Source organism: Salmo salar, chromosome 01 (assembly GCF_965601325.2).
Source record: "Salmo salar chromosome 01, fSalSal1, whole genome shotgun sequence".
Lineage (NCBI taxonomy): Eukaryota > Metazoa > Chordata > Actinopteri > Salmoniformes > Salmonidae > Salmo > Salmo salar.
In genome coordinates this window covers 106,016,199-106,037,638 of record NC_138291.1, presented here as the reverse complement: position 1 = coordinate 106,037,638, position 21,440 = coordinate 106,016,199, and the positions used below count along the sequence as shown (strand labels likewise).

At 43.1% G+C, this 21,440-nt stretch overlaps 1 protein-coding gene across 1 annotated transcript in view; it reads right to left on the bottom strand.

Moving 5' to 3' along the window:
• eys (EGF-like photoreceptor maintenance factor) overlaps positions 1 to 21,440 on the bottom strand; it is a gene marked incomplete at its 5' end in the record, with an annotated part of 444,052 nt that overhangs the window by 132,445 nt on the left and 290,167 nt on the right. Inside the window, 3 exon segments of the mRNA XM_082972800.1 lie at positions 11,398 to 11,574; positions 14,569 to 14,796; positions 18,014 to 18,726. Of these exon segments, the coding sequence (XP_082828926.1) occupies positions 11,398 to 11,574; positions 14,569 to 14,796; positions 18,014 to 18,726 (1,118 nt within the window).

The window sequence follows — 21,440 nt, the reverse complement described above, 5'->3', positions numbered from 1 at the left end:
CTATAGGATAGATGTTTATGTTGGCCCTTCAGTCATTCAATAGGATAGATGTTTATGTTGGCCCTTCAGTCTTTCTATAGGATAGATGTTTATGTTGGCACCTTCAGTCTTTCTATAGTATAGATGTTTATGTTGGCCCTTCAGTCTTTCTGTAGTATAGATGTTTATGTTGGCCCTTCAGTCTTTCTATAGGATAGATGTTTATGTTGGCCCTTCAGTCTTTCTATAGGATTGATGTTTATGTTGGCACCTTCAGTATTTCTATAGGATAGATGTTTATGTTGGCACCTTCAGTCTTTCTATAGGATAGATGTTTATGTTGACCCTTCAGTATTTCTATAGGATAGATGTTTATGTTGGCCCTTCAGTCTTTCTATAGGATAGATGTTTATGTTGGCCCTTCAGTCTTTCTATAGGATAGATGTTTATGTTGACCCTTCAGTCATTCAATAGGATAGATGTTTATGTTGGTCCTTCAGTCTTTCTATAGGATAGATGTGTATGTTGGCCCTTCAGTCTTTCTATAGGATAGATGTTTATGTTGACCCTTCAGTCTTTCTATAGGATAGATGTTTATGTTGGCCCTTCAGTCTTTCTATAGGATAGATGTTTATGTTGGCCCTTCAGTCTTTCTATAGGATAGATGTTTATGTTGGCCCTTCAGTCTTTCTATAGGATAGATGTTTATGTTCACTATTCGAGTCTAACATTTTTTCTTCTGTAGATTTTATTTTCTTCTGTTGGCAAGGACATGACAAATGACTGTTCTACTGTCCCCATGGCCCTGTTACTCTGCGCTAGGTGGAACAGAGCGTTTGTCCTTTAGTCAACACTTGCCTGTCACCTGTTCGCTGTCTCTCTCTCTCTCTCTCTCTCTCTCCCTCCCTCCCTTCTCTAACTCCCCCACCCGACCCCTCTCTCTCCCTCCATTTACCTCCTTCTGTCCCCCCCTTCTCTCTATCCCCCTCCCTTCTCTCTTTCTCCGTCTGGCTGACAAGTTAAGCCCAAAGGGAGTCTCACTCGGCGCTTCAGGGAGGGAGGGAGGTGCGTGGAGGAGAGAAGAGGAAACGAGAGGGGGATGCGTGAAAGGAAAGAAGCGGGTTTGGGCTAAGAGAGATTCTCTGCATCTTGATGTAGCATGCTGCTACGTCTTCCTGGTTCTTCTCTTCTGATTAACGGTTTGATCTCAGGAGTTTTCTCTTTCAGTTTCCGTCCTCTGATGTATGTGAGAAGGGCTGCCTCCTCTCTCTCTGTGGGCTGCAGAAACCCAGACAGATAAAAGGGGATGCTGTGTTCTTCCCTGTGCTTTATGAACATTCAGTCCTTTTAACCCCTGGTTTGCATCCTGCACTGCATTCTGGTTTGTGCATTTTCGACTGCTGCAAGAGCATCTTTGATAATGACCAGATCAGAGTGAACGTATGCAGTGACATTGTCATAAATATATTAGGATACAAATCTGTGTTTAATTCCTCTAAACAGCAGAGTCCATCGGCACTTCCTTATCTTTGTTCAATCTCTATCGCAGTCCACACTGCCCTCTCCCACCTGGACAACAGGAACACCTATGTGAGAATGCTGTTCATAGACTACAGCTCAGCATTCAACACCATAGAGCCCACAAAGCTCATCACTAAGCTCAGGACACTGGGACTGAACACCTCCCTCTGGATCCTGGACTTCCTGACGGGCTGACCACAGGTGGTGAGGGTAGGCAACAACACCTCCACCACACTGGAGGCTGAAAAGATTTGGCATAGGCCCTTAGATCCACAAAAAGTTCTACAGCTGCCCCATTAAGAACATATTGACTGGCTGCATCACTGTTTGGTATGGCAACTGATTGGCAAGGCAATACAGAGCGTAGTGCGTACGGCCCAGTACATCACTGGGGCCGAGCTCCCTGCCATCCAGAACCTTTATACCAGATGGTGTCAGAGGAAGGCCCTACAAATGGTTAAAGACTCCAGCCACCCTAGTCATAGATGGTTCTTTCTGCTACCTCACCGCAAGCGGTACCGGAGCGCCAAGTCTAGAACCAACAGGACCCTGAACAGCTTCTACCTCCAAGCCACAATACAGCTAAATAGTTAGTTACATAGTTAGTTAAATAGTTAGTTACATAGTTAGTTAAATAGTTAGTTACATAGCTACCTGGACTATATGCAGCGAGCCTTTTTGCACAAACTTTTTTTGACTCATCACACACACTGCTGCTACTATTGACCATCTGTCACTTTATTCCTAGTAATATGAACATATCTACCTCAATGACCTCGTACCCCTGCACATCCACTCACTACTGGTACCCCTTGTATATAGCCAAGTTATCATCCACTCAGTACTGGTACTCCTTGTACATAGCCAAGTTATCATCCACTCAGTACTGGTACCACTTGTTTATAGCCAAGTTATCATCCACTCACTACTGGTACCCCTTGTATATAGCCAAGTTATCATCCACTCAGTACTGGTACTCCTTGTATATAGCCACGTTATCATCCACTCAGTACTGGTACTCCTTGTACACAGCCAAGTTATCATCCACTCAGAACTGGTACCACTTGTTTATAGCCAAGTTATCATCCACTCAGTACTCGTACTCCTTGTATATAGCCAAGTTATCATCCACTCAGTACTGGTACCACTTGTTTATACCCAAGTTATCATCCACTCAGTACTGGTACTCCTTGTATATAGCCAAGTTATCATCCACTCAGTACTGGTACCCCTTGTTTATACCCAAGTTATCATCCACTCAGTACTGGTACTCCTTGTATATAGCCAAGTTATCATCCACTCAGTACTGGTACCACTTGTTTATAGCCAAGTTATCATCCACTCAGTACTCGTACTCCTTGTATATAGCCAAGTTATCATCCACTCAGTACTGGTACCACTTGTTTATACCCAAGTTATCATCCACTCAGTACTGGTACTCCTTGTATATAGCCAAGTTATCATCCACTCAGTACTGGTACCCCTTGTATATAGCCAAGTTATCATCCACTCAGTACTGGTACCCCATGTATATAGCCAAGTTATCATTACTCAGTACCTTATCATTATCATTACTCAGTACCTTACTTACGGGAAGGACCCGTAAGTAAGTATTTCACTGTTAGACTACATCTGTTGTTTATAAAGCATGTGACAAATAACATGTAATTAAATGTGTTCATTGACTTGTTCCTTCTTCTTGGTATAGACTTAACAGTGAACACAACCTGTTTAAAGTACATTGCGCATTAATTATAATTGTGGTGGGTTGTGTGTGTGTGTAAAGAGAAGAGAAAGGAGACGATGACAGGGAAAACCTGATGTTGTCAGAGTGAGGATGTTGTCATCCTTTTCTAATCTATAGAGGGAACTTATGAGGCGTTTGATGGGAAGCAACACAAGATAAACGCTGTCAGATAGCCGGTGGCAGGTGAACCATACATAAGCAGATAATGTGACAGGGAATGATGTGTGTGTGTGGGTGTGTGCGTGACAAGGTTTGAAGTAAAACGACTTTGCTAACTTGACATCAAGAGCAATCCCATCCACATTTTTCCACCTCTGATAACTTCCGGTCTTTGTGGCATCCATCCAATATGTGTATGAAGATGAACATATTTATATCATTTATTGTCCAATATATATATACATTTATCCTTCAATATTTATAGAATTTATCCTCCAATATTTATAGAATTTATCCTCCAAAAAATATATATAATTTATCCTCCAATATTTATAGAATTTATCCTCCAAAGGGTGATTTGTCTTGCTCGTGAGTTAGAAATGATCAATGGTATTAGTGATTAAAGTTCCTTATTCATGGAACAAATTTAACAACAAAATGCATTCTTTATTCTGGTTGTTTTCTCTTAAGTATTTTTCCTAGAATATAACCTAGAAAAGAGAATGAACCTGTATTAAAAATACAAGAAATGTAATGTATTTCAGGTATTTAAATCTACTAAAGGGAGAGTACATTGTTATTCTCAATACCTAAAGGATGTGAAGGATTTATAACCCCTGTCCTGTTAGTGCTATTCTACACAATACCTAGAGGATGTGAAGGATTTATAACCCCTGTTCTCTTAGTGCTATTCTACACAATACCTAAAGGATGTGAAGGATTTATAACCCCTGTCCTCTTAGTGCTATTCTACACAATACCTAAAGGATGTGAAGGATTTATAGCCCCTGTTCTCTTAGTGCTATTCTACACAATACCTAAAGGATGTGAAGGATTTATAACCCCTGTCCTCTTAGTGCTATTCTACACAATACCTAAAGGATGTGAAGGATTTATAACCCCTGTCCTCTTAGTGCTATTCTACACAATACCTAAAGGATGTGAAGGATTTATAACCCCTGTCCTCTTAGTGCTATTCTACACAATACCTAAAGGATGTGAAGGATTTATAACCCCTGTCCTCTTAGTGCTATTCTACACAACACCTAAAGGATGTGAAGGATTTATAACCCCTGTCCTCTTAGTGCTATTCTACACAATACCTAGAGGATGTGAAGGATTTATAACCCTTGTCCTTTTAGTGCTATTCTACACAATACCTAAAGGATGTGAAGGATTTATAACCCCTGTCTCCTTAGTGTTATTCTACACAATATGTACAATTGGGAAGGAAAAACCCTGAGCACAGAAAAAAAACTACTGAGCACAGAATGGTTTAGGTTTATTTTGTGTGTGAATTGTAAAGGCAGGAGACTCTGAGACCATAACGCACAGCTCCTACAGGGACAAAGGAACCATTAGTGAAAGTCAGGCCTCGATGCCCTGCAGTGTTTCTCTCCCAACTCCAACTCTACTGTTGGAACCATTAGTGAAAGTCAGGCCTCGATGCCCTGCAGTGTTTCTCTCCCAACTCCAACTCTACTGTTGGAACCATTAGTGAAAGTCAGGCCTCGATGCCCTGCAGTGTTTCTCTCCCAACTCCAACTCTACTGTTGGAACCATTAGTGAAAGTCAGGCCTCGATGCCCTGCAGTGTTTCTCTCCCAACTCCAACTCTACTGTTGGAACCATTAGTGAAAGTCAGGCCTCGATGCCCTGCAGTGTTTCTCTCCCAACTCCAACTCTACTGTTGGAACCATTAGTGAAAGTCAGGCCTCGATGCCCTGCAGTGTTTCTCTCCCAACTCCAACTCTACTGTTGGAACCATTAGTGAAAGTCAGGCCTCGATGCCCTGCAGTGTTTCTCTCCCAACTCCACTGTTGGAACTTTTCAAATGACTGTTTGGTGATAAACTCCCAGCTTACATTGTGAACCATGCAGTGATGACGGTATATGACAAACCACCCAGTTGGTAAAGTGACTGATTGCATAATGTATTGTGGATATATATTTAATGGATATACATTATCACTGACTATAGTAATTTAAGACTCACCTAAAACACTGTCAGAACAGCATCGGTTAAGATATAAATTGAGAAATCCGTCTCTTGAAAAATCGGTAATTTTGTCCCTCGCTAAACAAAGTGTCCCCCAAATGGCACCCCATTTCCTTTCTAGTGCACTACTTTGCTTTGTTTTTTACCAGGGCCCATACTGTATGTCTCTGGTTAAACGTAGTGCCCTATAGGGAATAGGATGCCATTTGGGACACAGTCAATGTGTGAAGATATATGGGATGGGATAATTAAAACAATCTACCCATCCAATAACAGCAGCAGCAATGTGGAATAACATGTATTCTCATTGCTGCCGAGTTAAGACACTTCTCCTCCAGACATGCTTTGTACTTTAAAAAATGACAGAAATATTCCTAAAAGTTTTGAAAGGTACAATATCTTGTTTATCTTAAGACTTAACAACTCATAAGGATAAAAGAGTTAAAAACAAATGAAAAAAAGGTCCTGGGAAACCATGGCGACCAACAGTATACAGCAAGTATGACTTTATAGCAGGGATGGATGTGGTTAGTGAATGGCATATCTGTAATGTGTTAACCTTAACAAGAGGACATTTTTAAACACAACCTCATTGGTTTCCATGGAAAAGACGGAATAGATTTGTGACCAACTGAAAGCTGACTCACAGCAACAGGTGGCTTTTTGTGTGTCACAAATGGCACCCTATTCCCTACGTAGTGCACTATGGGGCCTGGTCAAGAGTGGTGGACTATATAGGGAATAGGGTGTTATATTTGGAATGCATCCAATCTCTCTGAGAAGTCATGACCGGAATGGATGCGTTCTGTAGCTTCAAAGGGATTCATCTGCAGCTGAGAATAGCCGTTCCATTAACTCCAGTGTGGCTCAGCTGGTAAGAGCATGAAGCTTGAAACGCCAGGGTCATGGATTTGATTCCTGCTGGCGGTCATAAAGGCTACACTCAAATGTATGCACTCACTGTACTGTGAGACACTTTGTATAAAAGCATCTGCAAAAATTTACACCGAGTATAGAAAACATTAAGAACATCTGCTCTTTCCATGACATAGACTGACCAGGTGAAATCCACAGTTGAAATCGGAAGTTTACATACACTTAGGTTGGAGTCGTTAAAACCTGTTTTTCAACCACTCCACACATTTCTTGTTAACAAACTATAGTTTTGGCAAGTCGGTTAGGACATCTACTTTGTGCATGACACTAATCATTTTTCCAACAATTGCTTACAGACAGATTATTTCACTTATAATTCACTGTATCAAAATTCCAGTGGGTCAGAAGTTTAAACAGCTTGGAAAATTCCAGAAAATGATGTCATGGCTTTAGAAGTTTCTGATAGGCTAATTGACATCATTTGAGTCAATTGGAGGTGTACCTGTGGATGTATTTCAAGACGCAGCCGTCATACCATTAAGGAAGGAGACGCGTTCTGTCTCCTAGAGATGAACGTACTTTGGTGCGAAAAGTGCAAATCAATCCCAGAACAATAGCAAAGGACCTTGTGAAGATGCTGGAGGAAACAGGTACAAAAGTATCTATATCCACAGTAAAACGAGTCCTGTATCGACATAACCTGAAAGGCCGCTCAGCAACGAAGAAGCCACTGCTCCAAAACCGCCATAAAAAAGCCAAACTACGGTTTGCAACTGCACATGGGGACAAAGATCATACTTTTTGGAGAAATGTCCTCTGGTCTGATGAAACAAAAATAGAACTGTTTGGACATAATGACCATCATTATGTTTGGAGGAAAAAGGGGGAGGCTTGTAAGCCGAGGAACACCATCCCAACCGTGAAGCACAGGGGTGGCAGCATCATGTTGTGGGGGTGCTTTGCTGCAGGAGGGACTGGTGCACTTCACAAAATAGATGGCATCATGAGGCAGGAAAATTATGTGGATATATTGAAGCAACATCTCAAGACATCAGTCAGGAAGTTAAAGATTGGTCGCAAATGGGTCTTCCAAATGGACAATGACCCCAAGTATATTCCCAAAGTTGTGACAAAATTGCTTATATTGGAGTGGCCATCACAAAGCAAGCAAGGAGGCCTACAAATCTGACTCAGTTACACCAGCTCTGTCAGGAGGAATGGACCAAAATTCACCCAACTTATTGTGGGAAGGTTGTGGAAGGCTACCTGAAACATTTGACCCAAGTTAAACAATGTAAAGGCAATGCTACCAAATACTAATTGAGTGTATGTAAACTTCTGACCCACTGGGAATGTGATGAAATAAATAAAAGCTGAAATAAATCATTCTCTCTACAATTATTCTGACATTTCACATTCTTAAAATAAAGTGGTTATCCTACTTAACCTAAGACAGGGCATTTTTACTAAGATGAAATGTCAGGAATTGTGAAAAACTAAGTTTAAATGTATTTGGCTAAGGTGTATGTAAACTTCCGACTTCAACTGTATGATCACTTGTTAAAACCACTTCAATCAGTGTAGATGAAGGGGAGGAGACAGGTTAAAGCAAAAAGCTGCTTGGAGTAACCCTGGATTGTAAACTCTAATGGTCAACACATATTGATACAACAGTAGCTAGGATGGGGAGAAGTCTGTCCAAAATAAAGCACTGCTCTGCATTCCTAACAACACTATCAACAAGGCAGGTCCTACAGGCCCTAGTTTTGTCGCAACTTGACTACTGTTCAGTCGTGTGGTCAGGTGCCAGAAAAAAGGACTTAGTAAAATTGCAATTGTCTCAGAACCGGGCAGCAGAGAGATTCACTTCATCACTATTTGTATTTATGAGAGTTATTGACATGTTGAATACACAAAGCTGTCTGTTTGAACTACAGGCACACATCTCGGACATCCATGCATACCCCACAAGACATGCCACAAGAGGTCTATTCACAGTCCCCAAGTCCAGAACAGACTATGGGAGGCGCACAGTACTACATAAAGCCATGACTACATCAAGTAACTGATGCAAGCAGTAAAATTTGATTTAAAAAAACAGATACAAAAACACCTTATGGAACAGTGTGGACTGTGAAGCAACACAAACATTGGCACAGACACACGCATACACAATAACGCACTATACACACACACACACACACACACACACACACACACACACACACACACACACACACACACACACACACACACACACACACACACACACACACACACACACACACACACACACTCACACACACACACACACACACACACACACACACACACACACACACACACACACATGGATTTAGTACTGTAGATGTGTGGTAGTGGTGGAGTAGGGGCCTGAGGGCACAGTGTGTTGTGAAATCTGTGAATGTATTGTAATGTTTTTAAAATGGTATAAACTGCTATAATTTTGCTGGACCCCAGGAAGAGTAGCTGCTGCATGGGGATCCATAATAAATACAAATACAAAGAAGGATTCTTAAGCCATGAGACAATTGAGACATGGATTGTGTATGTGTGCCATTCAGAGGGGGAATGGGCAAGACTAAAGATTTAAGTGCCTTTGAACGGGGTATGGTAGTAGGTGCCAGGCGCACCGGTTCGTGTCAAGAAATGCAAAGCAGCTGTGTTTTTCATGCTCAACAGTTTCTTGTGTGTATCAAGAATGGTCCCCCACCCAAAGGACAACCATTCAACTTGACACAACTGTGGGAAGCATTGGAGTCAACAAGGTGTTCCTAATGTTTGATATGCTCAGGACTACAACTCAGTATATATTAAAAAGTAGCTACAATTTCACTGTAGGTTAACTCTCCTTTACATCTTTCCAACCAATACAATTCCTGAATACAATTATTATAATAATATAACAAATGTCATTTAGCATTTGTATCCAAAGCGACCAGAAGTTCCATGCTTTTCTTAACTCTTGTTCTGAGCACCTGAGATTCACTATGCAATCTGACGCACATCAAATCAGTTTCCTTGATCTTTTGATATTTGTGAGGATTATGACCTATGCACAGATCTTTACAGGAAATCAACTGATCGCAATAGTTTGTTGAGGGCTGATAGCTGTCACACGCTTCCCTTGAAACACCGTTATAACCAATTCTGTTGAATCAAAAGAACCTGCAAAAAACAATCACACATTGACTTTGATCTGAAACCATTCCTGTGATTGTGTTTTTGTAAATAATATTGTGTTTAATTATGATGAAATTGTATCTATGATCGTTTGATATCCATTCATTCTTTTTTTATATGTATTATGGATATTTCTAAATTGACCAATGATATCATGCCACAGTCGGTCATGATTACAAACACCTGCACAAGTCCAATGAAATCCTGAAGACAGCTTGCTGTTGAAACGTTGGTGAATAATACATGATTGCATCAGAGCTCTTGGAGTGGGCAGCTTTTCCTTGTCTTCTGAAGTTTCCATAGCGACTCACAGTAAAGTGAGTGCATACATTTGGTGAACATGGTATATAGTGCATCGTGCGTGAATATATTTTACAAACGGGTGGTCACGGGAATCAAACCCACTATGCTGCATCTATGGTCCACCTAAAAATACTTTGTCCACATACAACAATCACGTTAAAACACTGTTTTTCTTTGATGAATTGTTAACACTTAATTTGAACTGTTTAAATAAAGGATGTACATTTCAAACAAAGTGTTTCCAGAAAAATGTATACATAAAAAACAACATCTCAGAGTAATAATTTGTGTTTACTGTTTGCTGTAAACAGCACGACCTTAGTTTGATACTCAAAAAAAGCTAACACTTTACTTGACACCCAGCGTCATAACCATGTCATAACATGTCATAACAGCTGACATAACTGGTAATAACACTGTCATGACACATATATTTAGACCTGTGTGACATATATTGAGTTATTTTATGGCTGGTTATGACACCTACATAAGAGTGTTAAAACCCACAAAGCAAAACATTCCATTACACCATAGCTTCACATGTCAACAGTATGTTTATATTATATATTTAATTGACCATATTAAAGTATCATTGTAATTGTGCAAACATTGATGTCGGACATGCACCTACCCTAATGCTCTGTTACTGAAGACTGGGATGAATGCAGGAGCAGATTTCAGGAGCAGGACAAGACATCCTCTTTTAGACTGATGACTGACATAAGGGCATGTACATGACAGGCCTATCTGGTTTATATGATTATGATGGTCATAATGCTTCTTGACAGTGTCAAAGTGTATTTTCTACATGTTATTGAAAATATGTTGGAAAAAAATGTCAGTAAAAAATTATTTACAACATCAACAAAGGACTTTCAAACAAAAGAGAACTTCTTGGCAGGGAAAAAGACATTTGAATAAATGTGGGTTTTGACACTCTTATGTAGGTGTCATAAACGCAATATATGTCACAACAGATGTAACTATATGGGTCATGACAGTGTTATGACCATATTATGACAGGTTATGTCAGCTGTTATGACATGGTTAGGACCGTGTCATAACATGTTATGACACGGGGTGTCAAGTAAAGTGCTACCAAGAAAGATCATTCTGGTCTTTCCTTCAGTACTTTGCTGCAAACGATTCATCTTTTATTTATATTCCTTGTGTCAGCCTTATTATTCTCATTGCCTCATTGTTTAATAATTAATATAGTTTAACTGTATTCTCACAACAATGTTATCTGATAATGGAACTCATGAAGATAGCTTATTTAACATTATGAATGTTCATAACAGATTTGCAGCTTGATTTAGAGAAAACGATAAGACAAATTAAGCATTCAAAATCATATACATTGAAAGACTAAAGGCTTAATCACCTTCCTACTTTATTGCACCTTAATCTTCTCTAGTAGCCCCAGCAAACATCAATCCGAAGCTCTTGTCACTATTGTACTTTGTACTGTATTGGTGCATTGTGTTTCTGGGTTTTGCTGACATCATATGTTGTTTTCAGTTCTCATTTGTAAAAGGGATTCTCAAATCTCATCGTAATCTCCTGATTAAACAAAGGATACAAAAGTGGAATGCCATGCTTGTACTTACTGTAGAGGATGGTGCCCTGTGTAGCTCTGGTTTTGACAGTCAGATACAGGGTAACAGTGGTGTCATTGGCAGGGTGAGGGGGATCAGCGCTGGCACCAGGAGACTGCAGCAGAGAGGCAAGGGGAGGCAGCTCCAGGTACGACGTGCCGTTGAAAGAGGGGATGAATATTGTGGTATCTGAAAAGAAAAACATTCATTGTAAAGTAATTCTTGACTTGAATGAAATCAAACAACATTATATTAAAACATCCCCATGACATCACATACAGCAGGACTAAAACTAATAGGTCAATATTCTATATTAAAACATCCCCATGACATCACATACAGCAGGACTAAAACTAATAGGTCAATATTCTATATTAAAACATCCCCATGACATCACATACAGCAGGACTAAAACTAATAGGTCAATATTCTATATTAAAACATCCCCATGACATCACATACAGCAGGACTAAAACTAATAGGTCAATATTCTATATTAAAACATCCCCGTGACATCAAATACAGCAGGACTAAAACTAATAGGTCAATATTCTATATTAAAACATCCCCGTGACATCACATACAGCAGGACTAAAACTAATAGGTCAATATTCTATATTAAAACATCCCCATGACATCACATACAGCAGGACTAAAACTAATAGGTCAATATTCTATATTAAAACATCCCCGTGACATCACATACAGCAGGACTAAAACTAATAGGTCAATATTCTATATTAAAACATCCCCATGACATCACATACAGCAGGACTAAAACTAATAGGTCAATATTCTATATTAAAACATCCCCGTGACATCACATACAGCAGGACTAAAACTAATAGGTCAATATTCTATATTAAAACATCCCCGTGACATCACATACAGCAGGACTAAAACTAATAGGTCAATATTCTATATTAAAACATTCTGTTGTGTGTATTTATTGTCATGTGTCCATCGTTTTTTACTATATGCTGCTAAATGAATTGCCCTTGTAGGATAATAAAGTCTGTACTCTACTCTAGATGTGGGATACAAAGGACTACTCTAGATATGTGGGATACTAAAGACTCTAGATATGTGGGATAATAAAGACTCTACTCTAGATATGTGGGATAATAAAGACTCTACTCTAGATATGTGGGATAATAAAGACTACTCTAGATATGTGGGATAATAATGACTCTACTCTAGATATGTGGGATAATAAAGACTCTACTCTACTCTAGAAATGTGGGATAATAAAGACTCTACTCTAGATATGTGGGATAATAAAGACTCTAGATATGTGGGATAATAAAGACTCTAGATATGTGGGATAATAAAGACTCTAGATATGTGGGATAATAAAGACTCTACTCTAGATATGTGGGATAATAAAGACTTTACTCTAGATATGTGGGATAATAAAGACTCTACTCTAGATATGTGAGATAATAAAGACTACTCTAGATATGTGGGATACTAAAGACTCTACTCTAGATATGTGGGATAATAAAGACTCTACTCTAGATATGTGGGATACTAAAGTCTTTACTCTAGATATGTGGGATAATAAAGACTCTACTCTAGATATGTGGGATACTAAAGTCTTTACTCTAGATATGTGGGATAATAAAGACTCTACTCTAGATATGTGGGATAATAAAGACTCTACTCTTGATATGTGGGATAATAAAGACTCTACTCTTGATATGTGGGATAATAAAGACTCTACTCTAGATATGTGTATGATACTAAAGACTTTACTCTAGATATGTGGGATAATAAAGACTCTACTCTACTCTAGATATGTGGGATACTAAAGACTTTACTCTAGATATGTGGGATAATAAAGACTCTACTCTACTCTAGATATGTGGGATAATAAAGACTACTCTAGATATGTGGGATAATAAAGACTCTACTCTAGATATGTGGGATTATAAAGACTCTAATCTAGACATGCCACTCACCCATTAGACAACACTATCATCAAGCTGAGCTCAGAATACCATTGTATCTATAGCTTTAACTGTTTTCATTCACATATATTTACAATTTAGTTTTATGATATTTCTGTCTCTTAACCTAAACATGCTATGTGACATAACGAATATGTCAGATCAGGTAACATATAACTAACTACATTGGGAGACAACTAGCTAGCTTAGCTTAAATGTGTGGCTCTCAGCTTAGCAACATACCTCATAGTTGTGAGCACCAGGAGCGTCCGTATAGCCTCTCCCAACTACATTGGTTAAATTACACTATTTTGATATATTCTAATAAGAGCATGTTGTATATAGTTCATAGTGAGTGATGAGTCCAGAGACAAGACTAGGACAATTACCATCTGGTTAGCACTCTATTTCTCTGACCATTAAGCTTTTCTTCTGCTCATTTAATCAGCTCATCAGATAATATGGAAAGTTATCAATCATACAAGTATAATAAAGCAGTTTGGACATACTCCTAGTATATTACAGTGAACATACTCCTAGTGTATTACAGTGAACATACTCCTAGTGTATTACAGTGAACATACTCCTAGTATATTACAGTGAACATACTCCTAGTATATTACAGTAAACATACTCCTAGTATACTACAGTGAACATACTCATGTTTTTTATTATGAACACATTCCTCTGACTTTTTTCCATCACCACAAAAATATAACTGCAATAATCTATAATCTAAGCAATTGGAAATACTACTGGCTAAAACAAGTAAGATAAAATATTCAGAAAAAGCTCTCCTTCCCTCTCCCTGTCCCCTCTTCCCACCCTGACAGTTAGGCTATCAGTCAGAAGGGCTCAGTCAGGTCTGCCTGGCCGCTGTGTTATCTCCCCAGAGGATGACAGAGGGTGATGACTTTAACAGGGTCAGGATGGAGGGGGGGCGGAGTAGAGGGGGATGACTTTAACAGGGTCTGGATGGAGGGGGCTGGATGAGAGGGTGATGACTTTAACAGGGTCAGGATGGAGGGGGCGGAGTAGAGGGGGATGACTTTAACAGGGTCAGGATGGAGGGGGCTGGAGGAGAGGGGGATGACTTTAACAGGGTCAGGATGGAGGGGGTGGAGTAGAGGGGGATGACTTTAACAGGGTCTGGATGGAGGGGGCTAGAAGAGAGGGTGATGACTTTAACAGGGTCAGGATGGAGGGGGCTGGAGGAGAGGGTGATGACTTTAACAGGGTCTGGATGGAGGGGGCGGAGGAGAGGGTGATGACTTTAACAGGGTCAGGATGGAGGGGGCGGAGTAGAGGGGGATGACTTTCACAGGGTCTGGATGGAGGGGGCTGGAAGAGAGGGTGATGACTTTAACAGGGTCAGGATGGAGGGGGCTGGAGGAGAGGGTGATGACTTTAACAGGGTCAGGATGGAGGGGGCTAGAAGAGAGGGTGATGACTTTAACAGGGTCTGGATGGAGGGGGCGGAGGAGAGGGTGATGACTTTAACAGGGTCAGGATGGAGGGGGCTAGAAGAGAGGGTGATGACTTTAACAGGGTCAGGATGGAGGGGGCTAGAAGAGAGGGTGATGACTTTAACAGGGTCAGGATGGAGGGGGCTAGAAGAGAGGGTGATGACTTTAACAGGGTCTGGATGGAGGGGGCTAGAAGAGAGGGTGATGACTTTAACAGGGTCTGGATGGAGGGGGCTTGAAGAGAGGGTGATGACTTTAACAGGGTCAGGATGGAGGGGGGGGGGGCGGAGTAGAGGGGGATGACTTTAACAGGGTCTGGATGGAGGGGGCTAGAAGAGAGGGTGATGACTTTAACAGGGTCAGGATGGAGGGGGCTAGAGGAGAGGGTGATGACTTTAACAGGGTCAGGATGGAGGGGGCTAGAAGAGAGGGTGATGACTTTAACAGGGTCAGGATGGAGGGGGGGGCGGAGTAGAGGGGGATGACTTTAACAGGGTCAGGATGGAGGGGGCTGGAGGAGAGGGTGATGACTTTAACAGGGTCTGGATGGAGGGGGCTAGAAGAGAGGGTGATGACTTTAACAGGGTCAGGATGGAGGGGGCTAGAAGAGAGGGTGATGACTTTAACAGGGTCAGGATGGAGGGGGCTCGAAGAGAGGGTGATGACTTTAACAGGGTCAGGATGGAGGGGGCGGAGTAGAGGGGGATGACTATAACAGGGTCAGGATGGAGGGGGCTCGAAGAGAGGGTGATGACTTTAACAGGGTCAGGATGGAGGGGGCTAGAAGAGAGGGTGATGACTTTAACAGGGTCAGGATGGAGGGGGCGGAGTAGAGGGGGATAACTTTAACAGGGTCAGGATGGAGGGGGCTTGAAGAGAGGGTGATGACTTTAACAGGGTCAGGATGGAGGGGGCTAGAAGAGAGGGTGATGACTTTAACAGGGTCAGGATGGAGGGGGCGGAGTAGAGGGGGATGACTAACAGGGTCAGGATGGAGGGGGCTCGAAGAGAGGGTGATGACTTTAACAGGGTCTGGATGGAGGGGGCGGAGTAGAGGGGGATGACTTTAACAGGGTCTGGATGGAGGGGGCGGAGTAGAGGGGGATGACTTTAACAGGGTCTGGATGGAGGGGGCGGAGTAGAGGGGGATGACTATAACAGGGTCTGGATGGAGGGGGCGGAGTAGAGGGTGATGACTTTAACAGGGTCTGGATGGAGGGGGCGGAGTAGAGGGGGATGACTTTAACAGGGTCTGGATGGAGGGGGCGGAGTAGAGGGGGATGACTTTAACAGGGTCTGGATGGAGGGGGGGCGGAGTAGAGGGGGATGACTTTAACAGGGTCTGGATGGAGGAGTGGCGGAGGAGAGGGGGATGACTTTAACAGGGTCTGGATGGAGGGGGGGCGGAGTAGAGGGGGATGACTTTAACAGGGGCTGGATGGAGGGGGCTGACTTTAACAGGGGCTGGATGGAAGGGGCTGGAGGAGGGGGGATGACTTTAACAGGGGCTGGATGGAGGAGTGGCGGAGGAAAGGGGGATGACCTTAACAGGGGCTGGATGGAGGAGTGGCGGAGGAGAGGGGGAGGGGGATGACTTTAACAGGGGCTGGATGGAGGAGTGGCGGAGGAGAGGGGGATGAGGGAGAAGTGGAGGATGGCGGAGGATGATCCTACTCAGGTCAGGGACTCCACCAGGTGGTAATGATGATCTGTTGGCTTCCACACAAAGGACCAAATATTGGTGACTCTGTGAGGGTACAATAGTAACATGTCAGAGGATTAGGACTGGTGACTCTGTCAGGGTACAGTAGTAACATGTCAGAGGATTAGGACTGGTGACTCTGTCAGGGTACAGTAGTAACATGTCAGAGGATTAGGACTGGGGGCCGAGGGCCGGGAGCTGTTCCTCTTCCTGTCAATGCTAATGGTTTGAGCTGTTCATTCTTCCTGTCAATGCTAATGGTTTGGGCTGTTCAGTCTTCCTGTCAATGCTAATGGTTTGAGCTGTTCATTCTTCCTGTCAATGCTAATGGTTTGGGCTGTTCAGTCTTCCTGTCAATGCTAATCATTTGGGCTGTTCAGTCTTCCTCTCGATGCTAATGGTTTGGGCTGTTCAGTCTTCCTGTCAATGCTAATCATTTGGTCTATTCAGTCTTGCTGTCAATGCTAATGATATGGGCTGTTCTGTCCCAGACCTCATTATTAAGCATTTATTTTTTTTATAAAGTAACCATCAACATAATGTTCCTATAACATTGCCATAACATCCCCATAACATTGCCATAACATCCCCATAATATCCAGAAATTCACCTTTGCTTGTTTGAGTTTGTTTTTAAAGCGGTGGGATTAGGGACAAAATTAGGGACAATCTGAGTTTGTTAGTAGTAATCAAGCCCTTTAGGTTAATTTCCTGCAAATGCAAAACCAACCTATGAAGAGTTAGGACTTTGGGAAATGAGGCGTGTTGAGGGTCATGATGGATCCAGAAACCAGTGTGAATAATTAGCTGCTTCGCTGCTCATGACTTCTTTCCTAGCCCCATCCTCATTTTACTCTGCTACTCATTTTGGCGATCACTTAGCTTTCAATTTAAGGCTTACAGACCTGACAGACTCTTTAGTCAGGGTCTACGACCCACTGTGTCTTCCCTGATAAAGATAATTTATTAGAGATGAATGGTTTGCACACACAGCTGACCTGGCTCTGACTGACTGAATAGTACCTGTGTGACCAGGCTGCTTGAGAAAGAAAGGTCTGGCCTGGTCACCAGGATGAAGCATATGATAGGCCAGGTTCCAATGTCCATACTTGCTTAATAGTTAGTGAAGCAATGTATTGGTCATGCTATGTAAATGGTATGCCAGTGTGCCCCAACAAGGCTTGTAAATGGAATGTATTATTATTGTAGTTGTTAGCCTACACATGAACATAATAAATTAGTCATTAGATTATACTGTACTGTATGTCATTATAATTAGCAGGAAGCAGAGAGAGAGAGAGAGTTGACTGGTCAAGTTATCAATCATGTGACAGGCAGGTGGGCAGGCGGGCAGACAGCGGGCAGGCAGCAGACAGGCAGACAGGGGGCAAGCAGCAGACAGGCAGACAGGGGACAGACAGGCAGGGGTCAGACAGGCAGGGGGCAGACAAGAGGCAGGCAGGGAGCAGGGGACAGACAGGGGGTAGGGAGGGGAGGAGGCAGACAGGATGCAGGCAGGGGGAAGACGGGGGGTGGGGGCAGGGAGGGGAGCAAGCTGGGTGCAGGGAGGGGAGCAGGCAGGGGCAGGGAGGGTGGTGGGGGCAGGGAGGGGAGCAGGGAGGGGCAGGGAGGGGAGCAGGCAGGGTGCAGGGAGGGGAGCAGGCAGGGTGCAGGGAGGGGAGTAGGCAGGGTGCAGGGAGGGGAGCAGGCAGGGTGCAGGGAGGGGAGCAGGCAGGGTGCAGGGAGGGGAGCAGGCAGGGTGCAGGGAGGGGAGCAGGCCGGTGCAGGGAGGTGAGCAGGCAGGGTGCAGGGAGGTGAGCAGGCAGGGTGCAGGGAGGGGAGCAGGCAGGGTGCAGGGAGGGGAGCAGGCAGGGTGCAGGGAGGGGAGCAGGCAGGGTGCAGGGAGGGGAGTAGGCAGGGTGCAGGGAGGGGAGTAGGAAGGGTGCAGGGAGGGGAGCAGGCAGGGTGCAGGGAGGGGAGCAGGCAGGGTGCAGGGAGGGGAGTAGGCAGGGTGCAGGGAGGGGAGCAGGCCGGGTGCAGGGAGGGGAGCAGGCAGGGTGCAGGGAGGGGAGTAGGCAGGGTACAGGGAGGGGAGCAGGCAGGGTACAGCAAAGGGAGCAGGCAGGGTACAGGGAGGGGAGTAGGCAGGGTGCAGGGAGGTGAGCAGGCAGGGTGCAGGGAGGGTGGTGGGGGCAGGGAGGGGAGTAGGCAGGGTGCAGACAGACCTGGGGAAGGCGGGCAGGCAGACAGGCAGGAAGCAGACAAACAGATAGAGGGCAGGCAGGGGACAGGCAGACAGACAAACAAACAGACAGGTGTCTGTGACTTAATCTAATATGTGAGAGGATGCAGCAGTGTTGTTGTCATCCTGTAAAGTTGCTGAGGTACAGACATATTACTGTGGTGTGGTACAATAAGTTGCTGAGGTTCAGACATATTACTGTGGTGTGGTACAATAAGTTGCTGTGGTACAGACATATTACTGTGGTGTGGTACAATACGTTGCTGTGGTACAGACATACTACTGTGGTACACTACAATAAGTTGATGTGGTACAGACATACTACTGTGGTACACTACAATAAGTTGATGTGGTACAGACATACTACTGTGGTACACTACAATAAGTTGATGTGGTACAGACATATTACTGTGGTACACTACAATAAGTTGATGTGGTACAGACATACTACTGTGGTACACTACAATAAGTTGCTGAGGTACAGACATATTACTGTGGTACACTACAATAAGTTGCTGAGGTACAGACATACTACTGTGGTACACTACAATAAGTTGATGTGGTACAGACATACTACTGTGGTACACTACAATACGTTTCTGTGGTACAGACATACTACTGTGGTACACTACAATAAGTTGCTGTGGTACAGACATACTACTGTGGTACAATAATACACTTCTAGACCAGGGACTTTGTCAGCATCTAACAGCCTTTAGACTTCTACTTCAAACTTCAGGCTATCAGTGTGTGTGTGAGTGTGAGTGTGTCAAACATTGTCTGTGTGTGTGTGTGTGTGTGTGTGTGTGTGTGTGTGTGTGTGTGTGTGTGTGTGTGCGTGTGTGTGTGTGTGTGTGTGTGAGCGCGAGTGTATGAGGGACGAAGGGGGACTGACTAGCGAAGCCCATCACGAGCAGAGTGCTCAGTGCGTCACATGAGATTGCACCTTGGTTAATACGCTGGGACTGGGATGCCTTTCAACACAATACCAATCTGTTTAACTCAGCATAAAATAGTGCAGCATGCCTGCGCTGGGATGCGTCCCAAATGGCAACCCATTACCTACATAGTGCACTACTTTGGACCGGAGCCCTATGGGATAGCCCATAGGCCCTGGTCAAAAGTAGTTCACTATATAGGGAATGGGGCGCTGGTGTTTAGGGGAGGGCAGCGTTACGAGTGTGATGAACCGTGGTATAGGCTATAGAGCGTCATTAATGGACGTCTGGGAAAACAAACTCCAGGAGAAGAAGTGAATAGATCTCGTTGTTTAGTTGATTATTATTCTTTCATTACAAATTGTTTTCGTCACTCTTAGAAAAAAAAGGTGCTCCCTAGAACCTAAAAAAGTTATTCAGCTGTCCCCATAAGAGAACCCATTGAAGAACCCTTTTTGTTTCCAGGTAGAACCCTTGGGGTCAGCTGAAGAACCTTTTCGGAAACCTTTAGCCTTTTTTCTCTAAGAGTGTTTGTTGATGTTATCGACTGTTCATTTATAAGGAAGATAAACCTTTCCTCTTAGGACCACGGTAAAGGTACTGTATCACAAAATAACATGACAGTTTTGAATATCATTTCATTTGAATATTCATGTATGACATTTTAGCTATTGTAAGAACCCTTCTCCACTGTGACCCAACACCTTCCTAATATTGAGTTGCACCCCCTTTTGCCCTCAGAACAGCCTTAATTCATCGGAGCATGGACTGCAAGGTGTCAAAATCTTTCCACAGGGATGCTGGCCCATGTTGACTCCAGTGCTTCCTGCTCATAGCTTGCACCCGGATTCACCTGGACAGTCTATGTCATAGAAAGAGCAGATGTTCCAAATGTTTTATATACTCAGTGCATATGACAGTAAATTACCAAGTACTACTTTTGACATGTTGTGACACACTAAAATACATCCAGGTTAAAAGTTCATTTAGTACTTCCTTTTAATTCTCTGGAGACACCTCTATTTCCATCTACCAGCTAGCTAGCTCTGCTGAATCAATATTAGATGCCTCTATTAGCATCTACCAGCTAGCTAGCTCTGCTGAATCAATATTAGAAACACATTTGTCACCAAGCACATCTCACTCATTAGTATAGGTCAAGTTATGTATGTAAAATATATTAGGGCTGTGCGGAGAGAGATTTTGCACACATTTAGCGGGGGTAGGCTGCATACTAATATTAAAAGCTCAAAGACATTCCTTAAAGGGTCTGGGTGATTATATGGTATTTATTTCCCATGGGACAGATGGGGCTGTTTCCATGTAGGCTCGAAATGAGCTAGCCCATTACAGCCCTGGAGATAATACAGGAGACTCTGTTGCTTTGCTGAGGCAGCTAGAGAGACTAATAACATCTGAGAACGCATAGAGAAGGTGTCAAAAGAGGGTGGAAGGGTGCACAAACAGGCCTAGTACTGGGTTTTAGTTGAGACAGAGAGGGACTAAAGGTTGTGTCACTACTTTCAACAGTGTTTAGCGACACATTCAATGTGCTTTGGAATGTTTGACAACACTTGATTTCAGGTGTCAAAGTAGAAGGTTTATCCACTGCATGAATAGTTAATTCCTGGCTGGTTTGGAGAAAAGGTCACAGTGTCATCACATCACTTAATGATTCCCCACCAGTCTATGTAGAGTAGGCTATTCCCTTGCTGTTTATCCCAGTATTTTTCGCTGAGAGGATGCAAGGTTTTGCACC